General features: G+C 41.5%; 1 protein-coding gene across 1 annotated transcript in view; it reads left to right on the top strand.

Moving 5' to 3' along the window:
* Positions 1 to 13505, top strand: part of LOC106576780 (adhesion G protein-coupled receptor A2-like) — a 100383-nt gene that overhangs the window by 71113 nt on the left and 15765 nt on the right. The window contains exons 3-6 of the mRNA XM_014154178.3: positions 11766 to 11837; positions 12830 to 12901; positions 13088 to 13159; positions 13294 to 13457. Of these exons, the coding sequence (XP_014009653.3) occupies positions 11766 to 11837; positions 12830 to 12901; positions 13088 to 13159; positions 13294 to 13457 (380 nt within the window). The remainder of the gene's footprint in view (positions 1 to 11765; positions 11838 to 12829; positions 12902 to 13087; positions 13160 to 13293; positions 13458 to 13505) is intronic.

The following is a 13505-nucleotide window of genomic DNA, read 5'->3' as shown; positions in this document are numbered from 1 at the left end:
GTAGATCTTTGACAAAAAAAATGACCAAAAAAATCATTTTTAATCCCACTTTTTAACGCCCAAAAAATTGTAAATAGTCAAGGGGTCTAAATACTTCCTGAAGGCACTGTATGTGATAGTATGTGCCATAAATGAATCTGCATTGACTGCCCAACAGCCATTTACTGAAGAGAGGACATTGTTTTGGCCACTCAGTTAAAACCTTGACCAACATTTCCTTTGTGACATGATGAGTAAAGTGAAGAGAGGCAGAGAGATGGAGTAGAGCGAGATGACCTCACCTCTGGGACATCAGAATGCAGGGTGGCGACTGCCATTTCTCACTCTGTAAGTGTATGTCAGGAGGGTGACTTGTCCTCTAAAGTTTGCTCTTATTGTTTTCTGTTGGAGACTTACTGACATTTTTAAACACCTCTTTAGGGTAGTGTCTCCTTGGATATTGATTGATGAATGTATTCCAGATCCTTGAAGGACAAATCACTCTGCCTGGTTGTGCATATATATGTATGTATGAGCAATATAGCAACAGATTCTGAACTAGGGATGGGCATGAGTAATCAAATATGCAAATGAGCGTCAAAGCTTTAACCAGAGATCCCATTTTTCAAATACTTCTAAACTATTTGGTGGAATGTGCTTTGTGGCTGCCTGAACCGGCAAGTGAAATGTTCGCCCAATGTTTCAAAAATGGTGTCTAGTGTTCCATTTCTACATGTGCATTTGCGGGGCACAACAAAAAAGAAACCAAGCCAAGCACCACACAATTATTCACCCTAAATTTACATTCCCCTCCATGTGTCATTCACTCAATTGCTTTCCCGACCGCTCCCTACACACACATTATGCTGAGTGCGCACACCAACTCCCGTCTAACTGATGGGATACACAAGCCAATGTCATTTCCAAATGATGATAGTTTTATCACAAATTCAAAATGGACTGGTTGAGTGATTGAGCTGCAGTTGCCATTTAGAATTGGTTAGCCTTGGCTATAACCCCCCCCCCAAACCATAGACCGATTCCACACTGAAAACACGCAAAACATTAGGTTAATAAAGACAAAGAGCAAACTTTTTTTTATCAGAATCATTAAGCCTAGGCCTGCTCGCCAAACGAATGTCGTAGCCATAATTCATCACCATTCGGTGTTCAATGTGGAATTTTGAATCCATTTTTAAACTTCCAAAGAAGTTTAAAAATGGCAGAATAAACTAAATCGTATACCTGTATATCGAAAAGAAGACAGCTTTCATCTTGTAACCCTGAAAAAATGGGTTCAACGCACCAAATTGAGCCCTTTTCAAATGAACACTCATTGAGAATAACTGTCCCAGACTCGAGATGTGCATCACATCGCAGAGGCAACTTTTTTAATTTGGAAAAACATTCTGTTGTATTTTATTCTGTTATAAAATTGGTATCTTGACTGTGATAAGGGCTCGGGAAATAAGAGCATCTTGTATGCTAAATTAACAAAGCACAGCCATAGGCTTCTACAAGCAAGCGCCACTCCTGAGGTTACTGCTTTTTGAAGATTGTGTTCCACGATATACTATAACCAGTTGATATTACGGTTTCATAAATTAAATTAATCTTCAACGGTACGTTTTTATTGGCTGAATATATATATATATAGGGCGGTTTAGCAATAAGAATTTGTTAACTGTAATGGTTATGATAAATTAAGCATTGTCTGCGCTGTTGGCATAGACCTTGATAAATGCGCACATTTTTTTCCAGTGCGGGCCAAGTGCAATTTTGTTCACGATTGATTAAAATATATATATATATACATATTCAAGGGATCATGTGACTGTAGGATTTATAAACCTGCTTCCTGGGTTAAAGTTCTATAGTAATTAAGAGGGCAGGGAAGCGATATAATTGACTCTGAATTTATTAATGCTTTGATGTCAAAGATGTACTTGATTGAGTATGGCAAATTGAAGCAAATCCATGCAATTACATGCAGCAATCTTTTCAGAGAGCCCAGATGTATTTACATTTTTTTTGCTGAACATATTTCATGTGATGATATATAACGCAGTTCTGTCAGGTATCTTAAATTCAAGCCAGAGAATACAATGCATGTATTTTAAAGGTTCCAAGTGCTGTTTTGATATGGCAGGGTTTTCAGAGCTGTTTTCTGTGAGTCAGTTGCAGGGTCACAGATGAGGTTAAAAGTGATAGCGATCTGGGCCTGCTGATTTACCGAGCAGCGTTTGAAAACACAAGAGGCCGATTTCTCTTTCTCTTCATTGTTGGCTCTGTGATGCCTGGTCTCAGTGGTTTTCTCTGCAAGGCTATCTATCAACTCTGTTTTTCAGCCTAAAAAGAGAAGAGCGTTCCTTCCCCCTTGCATACGATCTTTCAAAATGGATTTGATTGAGAATTAGAACAGCATGATTCATTTAAAATATTTATAACAGTTTCCAGACAGGAAGTGTTGGAAATCACAATTGGTTTGCAGTTATTCTATATAACAGGGTTAAATTAGATGTTAATTAAGCAATACATATCATAGAAGAAATTGTCAGTGTCCGTGTATAGGAAATGAGAAATAGAGTCAGTCGCAGGACACCGAACTGAGTGAAACGTACGTATTTTACTTTAAGAAAAGTTCATCATACAAAATCCACGCAGGGATAAAACAATAACTATACATACGACGAACACGACCAACAGTAAAACAATAACGCACAAAACATCATGAATATCAGAGGGTTTAAATAGGGAAGTAATCACAACGAAATGGGAACCAGGTGTGAACAGTCAAGACATAACAAATGGGCAAAGAAACATGGATCGGTGGCAGCTAGAAAGCCGGTGACGATGACCGCCGAACGCCAACCGAACAAGAAGAGGCACCAACTTCTGCGGAAGTCGTGACAGAAATACAGTATGTTCTTACACTAAACAAAAATATAAATCAACATGCAATAATTTAAACGATTTTACTGAGTTTCTGTTCATATAAGGAAATCAGTCAATTGAACTAAATTCATTAGGCTCTAATCTATGCATTTCACATGGCTGGGAATACAGATATGCACCTGTTGGTCACAGACACCTTAAAAAAAGGTAAGCGCTTGGATCAGAAAACCAGTCAGTATCTTGTGTGACCACCAATTTGCCTCATGCAGCGTGACACATCTCCTTTGCATGAAGTTAATCAGGCTGTTGATTGTGGCCTGTGGAATGTTGTCCCACTCCTCTTCAATGGCTGTGCGAAGTTGCTGGATATCGGCGGGAACTGGAACACACTGTTGTACACGTCGATGGCGGCAGATTAATGGCACGGCAATGGGCCTCATGATCTCGTCACAGTATCTCTGTCCATTGAAATTGCTATCGATAAAATGCAGTTGTGTTCTTGTCCATAACTTATCCCTGCCCATACCATAACCCCACCACCACCATGGGGCACTCTATTCACAATGTTGACATCAGCAAACCGCTCGCCCATACATCGCCATAGACGCTGTCTGCCATCTGCCCGATGCAGTTGAAACCAGGATTAATCCGTGAAGAGCATTCTTCTCCAGCATTCCAGTGGCCATCAAAGTTAATCATTTGCCCACTGAAGCCGGTTATGATGCTAAACTGCAGTCAGGTCAAGACCCTGGTAAGGATGACGAGCATGCAGATGAGCTTCCCTGAGATGGAATTTTCTGATAGTTTGTACAGAAATTCTTTGGTTGTGCAAACCCCCACTTTCATCAGCTGTCCAGGTGTATGGTCTCAGATGATACCACAGGTGAAGAAGCTGGATGTGGAGGTCCTGGGCTTGCATGGTTAAACGTGTCTGCGGTTGTGAGGTCGGTTGGCTGTACAGCCACATTTTCTAAAACGATGTTGGAGGCGGCTTATGGTAGAGAAATGAACATTACGTTCTCTGGCAACAGCTCTGGTGGACATTCCTGCAGTCAGCATGCCAATTGCACGCTCTCTCAAAACATGAGACATCTGTGGCATTGTGTTGTGTGACATAACTGCACATTTTAGAGTGGCCTTTTATTGTCCCCAGCACAAGGTACACCTGTGTAATGATCATGCTGTTTAATCAGCTTGTTAATATGCCACACCTGTCAGGTGGATGGATTATCTTGGCAAAAGAGAAATGCTCACTAACAGGGATGTAAACAAATTTGTACACAAAACTTGAAAGAAATAAGCATTTTGTGCATATGGAAAAATGTTGGGATCTTTTATTTCAGCTCACTTTACATGTTGCATTTATATTTTTGTTAAGCATAGCTCAGGTTTTGTAGCACAGTGGTGTGTCATTTGACAAATGTCACACCACTCCAAAGATCTACATACTTTTCTCAGGAGGGGAGGAAGATGGGGAGACAAAAAATGTGTCATTAAAAATGGCCACTATTAGTTAAGGTTGAATGTTTGGGTCCTTAGTGAGCCGCCAATAAAGTAATCCAAAGGAAACACTGCATGAACACACCTAAAGCATTCCAAGTCCTGTTAGCTAAGCTTCCAGGAATAAATTGCTCTGGAGTTGCAGCTGAGAAGAATTTAGTCATCGTTTGGGTTGGAAATAGAGTGGCGAAGTACTGAAAGAGCAAAGAATTTCTCACACTTACCCTCTAAAGGAGGAATAACTTCTTAAAGGCCAGGTGCAGTCAAACATGAATTCACTGTGTTTTATACATATTTCCACTCTGAGGTTGGAATAATACTTAGAAATTGTGAAAATTATAATAATGCCCTTTTCGTGTAATATGTGTTTGGAAAGAACAACTGAAATTTCAGCCTGTTTTGGTGGGATGGAGTTTTGGCCTGCCTAGTGACATCACCAGGTGGTAAATTAGTTAAGATAGCAATAAATAAGAGAGTTCCAAACCTCTCTGCCAATAACAGCTAGTTTTCAGTTTTCCCTTCCACACTCAGAACACTCCCAGACAGTCCTAGCTAAATTGTTGCTTGAAGAATTGCTCTTTGCGAAGAAGCTATTTTGGTTTCTTTTTGACCAAAAAAAAACAAACAAAAAAACAATAACAGTAAGATTCTTAGTTGTTACCCAGAAATGATGTGATGTCGAGATAAAAACACCTGCATTGGACAAATAACATAACATATGAAAATATAAACTTCTATACCCACAAAAGTGTGGGCCATTGACATAGGTTCCATCAACAGGTAGTATTTATTTGTCATGCATTTATTATTAATGCATGATGGTTGGTCCCGCCAGAGTGCTCTTATGTCATTTTCTTGTATGTTATTAATGGAAGCCCAGTGCCTTTTGAAGCTCTGGCAGTGGTTGCTACTACTGTCACATCGCATACACTCAGTCGCTCTAATTGGACTGAACTGTCTTACTTAACCCTCTTTTACTCTCCTCGAGAGATCTCAAAGCATATTTATTTACATTAGGTGGTTATTCATCCTAATTAGATGTGTATGATCTAATTTGAAGTGTCTGATGAGATGTTTCTTCCTGCCAGCTTGTTTCCTCAGTGGGAGAGCAAATTGACCCAGGATATGTAATATGAACAAACTAGTTATAACGGTACCATGGAGAATGAGAAAGGATGTAATCTCAGTTTCAATATGTTCTTATCAAATCCCAGGCAAATTAGCATGTTTGTGTTGTTGTATTATTCTGCACTGTGCATTCATGGTTGGATTGGAATACAGTATGAGATGTTTTAAACTGAGAGGGACCTGCGGTGTCCAATGCAGTCCCACCTTGAGAGGAAGAGAGGAAGCAGTTTTTCCATTGTTAGGCTACTTAGTGGCCTTTTTCTCTCTGTCAGGGACTGCTCTCTACTCTCATTAGGGTAAATCCATTTTAATTCAAAACATTTTTGACAGAACATCTTTTGATTTGAACAAAACCTGTAAAAGTGCCCATTGTAAAAGTGCTCAGAAAGTGACTTTTTGGACCCGAATGCCAAAACATTCAAAAGATAAAGGTGCTCAAAGTAGACCCATTTTGCATACCCCACCAAACCATGAGACATCCATGACTTGATCACAGGAAAAGATGAACGGTTGACATTGATATCATTTATAGCTGCTTTATGTAACCTTCCTGCGGCGAACCGACCAAATTCACATAGAAATGTAAGTTATAGATATGTCATTCTCATTAAAAGCAGGTCTACGAAGCAGTAGATATGTACTACGTTATGTGCACTATTTCTATGTTTCCTGGTCTTAAGTTTTTTTTTTCTTCATATTCAAATATGTTGTAACTTAGACCCTATTTTACATTATCTAAGGCTTTTGTGTTGTGCCCGACCATGCTCTTACAGGGTGGGTTTCAGATTTTGGCTGATAAATGTACTAAAATGGGAATAACATTTACATTTCTACTTTCAAATGGTACCACAAAGATAGTTGGAGGTCCACACATCTGAGAATGTTGACTTGAAGTGGAATATCTGTTGTTTTAAATTATACTAGGAAACCTATTGAAATCATAGAAATATAGATAGTAGAATAGACATGACCATTTAAGTTGACATTCAACAGTGGGTCGACCAGTGGTCATCTTTGTGGTAGTAATGATAAGTAAATATTTCCTTCCAATTCCAATCATGTACCAGCTAAATTGCAGTGGTCTGAAGGGATAGGTCCATTCTATTAATTATATTTCTATGATTTAAATGACACCCACCCTGTATTCAAGAGCATGTTGTGTCTCGACCGAAGATGGGCACAACACAAAAAAAAGATTTCTTCGATCATTTAAAAAAAAAATAATAATAATAATAATAATAAAATTGGTTGACAATACTGTTTGTAAGCTCTTCAATGATATCCAACTGAACCGTTTAAATATTCCAGTGATGAGGACATCGATGTCTAATGGTATGGTTGGGGTATGCAAATTGGGTCAATTTAAGCACCTTTATCTGCTGAATGTTTTGGCAAACAGGTCCAAAAAGTCACTTTCTGACCACTTCTTTCTTCCATGGGAAAACATGTATGGAAAGTTTTGTTTTAAATCAAAAGGGATGCTCTCAAAAAGTGATTGAATTCAAATGGATTTACCCATTAATCTCGCTCTCTCCATTTATCTCTCTCATTCTCTCTCCCCCTTTTATCCAGTGGAGCAATGGTTAGCAGGGCACTCTGTACTGTCCTCTGTGTGTGAATGTGTGTGTATATGTGTCTGTGTGTATGTGTGTGTAAGTGTGAGTGAATTTCCACTACTCTGACCTGAATACTGCTTCTCTGACAGTGGAGTAGGCACCCCCCACAACTACAGGATTACCTCTGTTTACTGGACACTCAAAACATTACCATCATGCATAACACAAATTAGATCGGGCATACCATGCCTAACATGGTAGAGAGCTTACACAATACTATTTTTCATCTCTTGGTTTTATTAGATATCAGTGCATATTCTATAATATTCCACATGATAAAGCATTGTTGTCTATTTAACGCCATAAATTAAGTGGAAATTAATTAGTCATGGTATGTAATCATGTAACCCAGGGATGGGCAACTGTAGGGCCGCAGATTCATTTTTTCTGGGTTGGGAACTCAGTCGGTGTCTCAACTTATTTTTGAGAATATGTAGAGTTGCAGCAAGCTTTCTTTAAAACTGAAACATTTTCTCTACAGTGTGAAACAAAGAAATAAGACAAAAAAACTGAAAACTTGAGCATGCATAACTATTCACCCCCCCCCCAAAGTCAATACTTTGTAGAGCCACCTTTTGCAGCAATTACAGCTGCAAGTCTCTTGGGGTATGTCTTTATAAGCTTGGCACATCTAGCCACTGGGATTTTTGCCCATTCTTCAAGGCAAAACTGCTCCAACTCCTTCAAGTTGGATTGGTTCCACTGGTGTACAGCAATCTTTAAGTCATACCACAGATTCTCAATTGGATTGAGGTCTGGGCTTTGACTAGGCCATTCCAAGACATTTAAATGTTTCTCCTTAAACCACTTGAGTGTTGCTTTAGCAGGATGATTAGCGTCATTGTCCTGCTGGAAGGTGAACCTCTGAAACAGGTTTCCTTCAAGAATTTCCCTGGATTTAGCACCATCCATTATTCCTTCAAGTCTGACCAGTTTCCCAGTCCCTGCTGATGAAAAACATCCCTACAGCATGATACTGCCATCACCATGCTTCATTGTGTGGATGGTGCTCTCGGGGTGATGAGAAGTGTTGGGTTTGCACCAGACGTATCGTTTTCCTTGATGGGCAAAATGCGAAATTTTAGTGTCATCTAACCAGAGTACCTTCTTTCATATGTTTGGGGAGTCTCCCACATGCGTTTTGGCGAACAGCAAATGTGTTTGCTTATTTTTTTCTTTAAGCAATGGCTTTTTTTCTGGCCACTCTTCCATAAAGCCCAGCTCTATGGACAGATACTCCAATCTCTGCTGTGGAGCTTTGCAGCTCCTTCAGGGTTATCTTTGGCCTCTTTGTTGCCTCTCTGATTAATGCCCTCCTTTCCTGGTCCGTGAGTTTTGGTGGGCGGCCCTCTTTTGGCATGGTTTCTTGTTGTTCTTATTTTTTCAATAAAAAAAAAAAATCGGATTTAATGGTGCTCCGTGGGATGTTCAAAGTTTCTGATCTTTTTTTATAACCCAACCCTGATCTGTACTTCTCCACAACTTTATATGTGTGTACACAGACCCGCGAGCCACTGCGGCCCCTCATGATGAGTTTGGATTTTTTGTGGCCCCCACCCTATTCAAAGTTACCCATCCATGATGTAACCTGTATGCCCTTGGCTCAGTGCCTGCTCACTCACTCATTTTTTTGTGTTTGCTAATGCCAGAATGTAAACTGATTTGAATCTAAGCCATGGTGATTGTAACAACAACGCAGTGTCTATGAATTAGAGACATGGGTGATCATGTCCTGCACTATGTCAAGTCCGAGTCTGCCCAGTCAGAGTACAGTCTATTGTTGGAGGTCTATGTCCCCTTTCGTATGTGTTTGTGTGGTGTGAGTGTGGTGTGTGTGTGTGTGTGTGTGTGTGTTCGTGTGCGAGCATGTTTGTGCGTGTGTGTGTGTATGTGTGTGCGTTTGTGTGTGTGTGCTGAACGGCCAGAGTAGGAGATGCATCTTCCCATTAGTGTCATATGGTGAACAGCCTCAGCAGTCTAAGATCTACAGTACAGCCAGAATTAATTGGGAACCACTTCAGTAGCTTTTCAAACATCTTCCACAAATATTGGAGTTTATGTCATGGTTTCGCTAGAGCCAGGTCCATGCAGAGTGTAGGTCCCGGTCATACTTCAAATACTCAAGGTTCGGGGGAGAAACCGCTTAATGTTTAAACATCCATATCTTGCTGAGTTTAGCCAGCTGTACATGTTTCAGAGTGAATTCAGATATAGGTAACAGTCAGTAGTGTGTGTGTGTGTGCGTGTGTGCGTGCATGTGTGTGTGCTCCTCCTGACCGGAGCTACAAACAGACCTCTCTCAGGAAATAGGAAGACTTATTTATTCAACTGGACTTCCATCCTGCCTTTCACTCTCTCTGCTGCCAATCACTTAACAATGCAATACAGCAATCTAACAACACACACCAACCTCCACTTTAGAACAAGACGTGTTTAACTGGGATAGTTCATTGACATGATAACAGTATAAGATCAAAGCAACAACAGCTGTCATTATTGTTGTCTGCTCACAGTACAAAATAACCCACACCCACAGTACATCTCATAACCAAAGAAAAGTTACAGCTGTTATTATTGTTTTCTGCTCAGTGCTCATAGTACCTTGACTATGAGACAGGAGCACTGAGAAGACCTCTGGCTGTGGTTGGCTGCTGTGTGTGCTGTGAACAGGAAGAGCAAAGTAAGAGGCACAGTGAATGACCTTTGACCTTACCCTTCGCCGGTCCACCCGCTCCCTCATAACATGATTTATATAATCAAAGGCTCCCATTGACAAGAGGAGAGATCTGAGAAGCCCTGGCCTGTAGAGTGCTCCACGCTCCACTCAGTATCTACTCTCCATTCCACTGTATCCACTCGTTTAGTTTTCCCATCTCAGGATAGATAGGTTTTCATACAGTGAGGCAGTGCTTGAAAACCAACATATGGGGAGCTCCAGAACTTGGAGAGAGGGTTGGAGAGAAACTGACCCTAATGTACTTAGAGGGTTTATGTGCTGTCGGGTCCATTGAAAGCCAATGGAGATTGCCAAAACCAATTTCGCCATGCCAATCATTGTGGACCACCAAAAATCCACAGGCACAAGAATAAATGAAAGTGAATGAGCATGCGGTGTGGTGAAGCTTTGAGAATAACTTTAGCCTATGAACTGGTAGAGTAGGGAGTGTGGGTTGGGGTAATGGTGTAGTGGGTTTTAACTCTGGACCAAACAATTTAACAGCAAGCACACATCATTAAGGACAGACAGGAGTCATTTATCTAACGATAATGATGGTTTCTGTATGAGTACGCGTTGTTCTCTCTTTTGTGTGTGTAACTCTTTTTACATTGATTGAATTAGTATCAGTTCCATCAGAGGAATCCTTCACTGCTGGTGGTCTACAGGCTTACTGTATCTCTAATGGTGCAGAAAATATGCCCTTTAATTGTTAGATTTTTGGTTGATTCTGTGAGGCACTCAGCTGACGTGTTGGATATACAGTAAAACATTGACTTATTCTGCTCTGGCTTTGTACAGCTGAAAATGATCGTTTGGTTTCAATGCAGTGCCTTGTTTTACAAATAAAAACTATCATCGTTCAATTTTTATGGTTACATTGGGAAAGGGGCACATTATACTTATTAGTGCTAGTGGTAATGTTTTAATGCCTTTGGCTGGCCTTGCATGTTTTTATGACTGCTGATGTGACCAGCAGTTGGGGTTGGGCTGAGACTACAGGCTAGACTACCCATACTGCACTGGTGTATTGTGTTCTACTGTACACACATCTGGACGGAGAGAGAGCCAGACTCCTTCTGATTCTCATCACTCCCGACAGGCCCAGTCAAAAGGAAACCAGGGGACACAATTTCAGGAAGTTTTCTTTGGCCCGAGAGAAAACCAAAAAGTAGGGTTAGGAAAGGATGCCGGTCCATTTTTAGCAATGTTGGGTTGGGAAATCGAGGGACTGGGAGTGGGGATTGGGAACAGAGTGATCCTGGCTAAAACCACTGTGATGTTTATAATGTTTGTGTCAGACCGACATGGTATTTCTTAGAAAAAACCTCCGTACACTATCATTCTCTGTCACTGATGATGCATATGATGGCCATTGTAAAATGTATGTAATATCCGACCACATCAAAGCGATAAAGAGTATTATTTCCTTTCTGAATAGAGATACCCATTCAGGGTTAACTGTGTATTCACAACTCAGTTTCATCATGTTAGTAAAGCATTAGTAAAAGTTGCCATCTTTGCATTTCACCGAATCTTCTTGGCCTTGTGATCTATGGGAACTGCACTGTCACGTCTTGAATGAATCACAAATGGCGTTTTCGTTGTTAGGAGGCTAGAGTTTACATCTTAATGTCACAATGAGCTTGCATGCTCGGCCCTGACAAGAGCTCAGCTCAATGTATCTCATCGCTAACTGCCAACCACTTACTGTACTGCCAGATGAGAGGGTTTTAAGGGGCAATCCCCCTCCCTGTCTCCAGCAATGTGACTCTCAAAACCCACAGTGGCATGATAAGTGACCTCCCTTATCTCTCCTCTCTCTCATTCTCTTTCGCTCTCTCTTGCTTACTCTCTCTCGCTCTTTCTCTTTCAACCCCCACCCGCCCTCTCTCTCTTTCTCTCTCCCTCTATCCCTCCCTCTCTCTTAGGGACCTGAGGAATAATTTGATTAGCACGGTGGAGCACGGGGCCTTCCGCGGACTGGTGGCTCTGAGGAGACTGTAAGTATGAAGCGGGTTGTCATAGTGTAGTGGGTGGGCTACACAGAGTGAAGAGGCCAGGGTCTTATAGGAGTTAAGGGGCATTGGTGAGGGGAGGGCGGGGAGAGGGGTGGGTTATTACACTGTGACAATTATGACGTCATGATTAAAGAAGAAGCAGCAAATGCATTATTTCCTGAAGTGGTAGATAAAACTCTGTCTGTCTGTCTGTCTGTCTGTCTGTCTGTCTGTCTGTCTGTCTGTCTGTCTGTCTGTCTGTCTGTCTGTCTGTCTGTCTGTCTGTCTGTCTGTCTGTCTGTCTGTCTGTCTGTCTGTCTGTCTGTCTGTCTGTCTGTCTGTCTGTCTGTCTGTCTGTCTGTTACGCACACTCGCACAAAGATGGTCATAGATAAACCCTGCAGCGTAAATGACTTAATTCCATCATGATTGTTAGGAGGTTTTAGGCTGCTGGGGTGTTGCAGCAGGCAAGTGAGCCAGGCTCTGGGAGCAGCAGAGTGCTAATTTAAGTGCTCCCCAACTGGTGATTACTTGAGTGCCTTGCTTATTTTCCCACAGCTGCTCCAGCAAAGCAGCTCTTTAATTACAGAGGGGAAGGGCACAGAGCCACGACAGCCTTCTGTGTGTGTGAGTGTGTGTTTGTGCGCGCGTGTGTGCGTGTGTGTGGTGCATAAGTGTGTGAGGATGGATGGTAATGTGAGGGGTGAAGGGGTAACAGAAGGTCAGGGTTGATATCCCGCGATTTGGAATAAATAAACATTGGACTGGTGGTTTAACATCATAGTTCCTTGAGCTGCTTAAGCTCTCGTTATTACGTTATTATGAGAGGAGACGGCACAAAAAACACACACAACACACTTGTTGTCACAGCCAAGCTCATTCTGTGTTATCTCATGCCAGCTCTCCTGCGATGATCAGTGCTCTTAATGCTTTAAGTCAGATGGGCTTGGCTTATCTCTAAGCCATCATTTAAAGTGAGCTTTTTGTCCTTATAGGGATCTGTCCAACAATCGGATTGGCTGCCTCTCTCCTGAAATGTTTGTAGACCTTGGCAATCTCTCTAAATTGTGAGTAATCTCTAAATTGAAAACATACACCACTGTACGCACAATTTGAGATGTTTTGAGATGTAGGAGCTATGTTGTTTCTCTTAGATAAGGCTGTTTCAAAGTAATGCAACAGCAGATACTGTGGCTTTTGTACTTGTTCAAAGTTAACTGGTTTGATGTGTATTTGCCCTGTTTTCCCCACAGGAATCTATCTGGAAATATTTTCTCTTCCTTGCCGGTGGGACTATTCACACACCTCCTGTCTCTCGAAGTCCTGTAAGAAAACAAAAATGATACAACACACACACAAACACACACACCCTACGAATAGATAGTCAGTCACACCCTTTACCAAAATGACACCAACACAGTGCGATGGTGGTTTTAACGCCGTTGCCGTATCCCCTCAGGCACTTCTCTACAGAGTCTCTGTTCTGTGACTGTCAGCTGGAGTGGCTGCTGCTGTGGGCCAGGGCAAACGGCGTGCTTCTGGGCAACGACACCCTGTGTGTTCATCCCACACACCTCCGCGGCCTGGAGGTCCACAACCTGAGGGAGACACAGCTTAGATGTGGTATGTTATCTCACATCGTCCCTATCTCTCTTTAAATAAGGCATACAC

Source organism: Salmo salar, chromosome 18 (genome assembly GCF_965601325.2).
Source record: "Salmo salar chromosome 18, fSalSal1, whole genome shotgun sequence".
Classification (NCBI taxonomy): Eukaryota; Metazoa; Chordata; class Actinopteri; order Salmoniformes; family Salmonidae; genus Salmo; species Salmo salar.
Note: the sequence above shows the minus strand (reverse complement) of the source record. Positions and strands in the feature narration are given on the sequence as shown.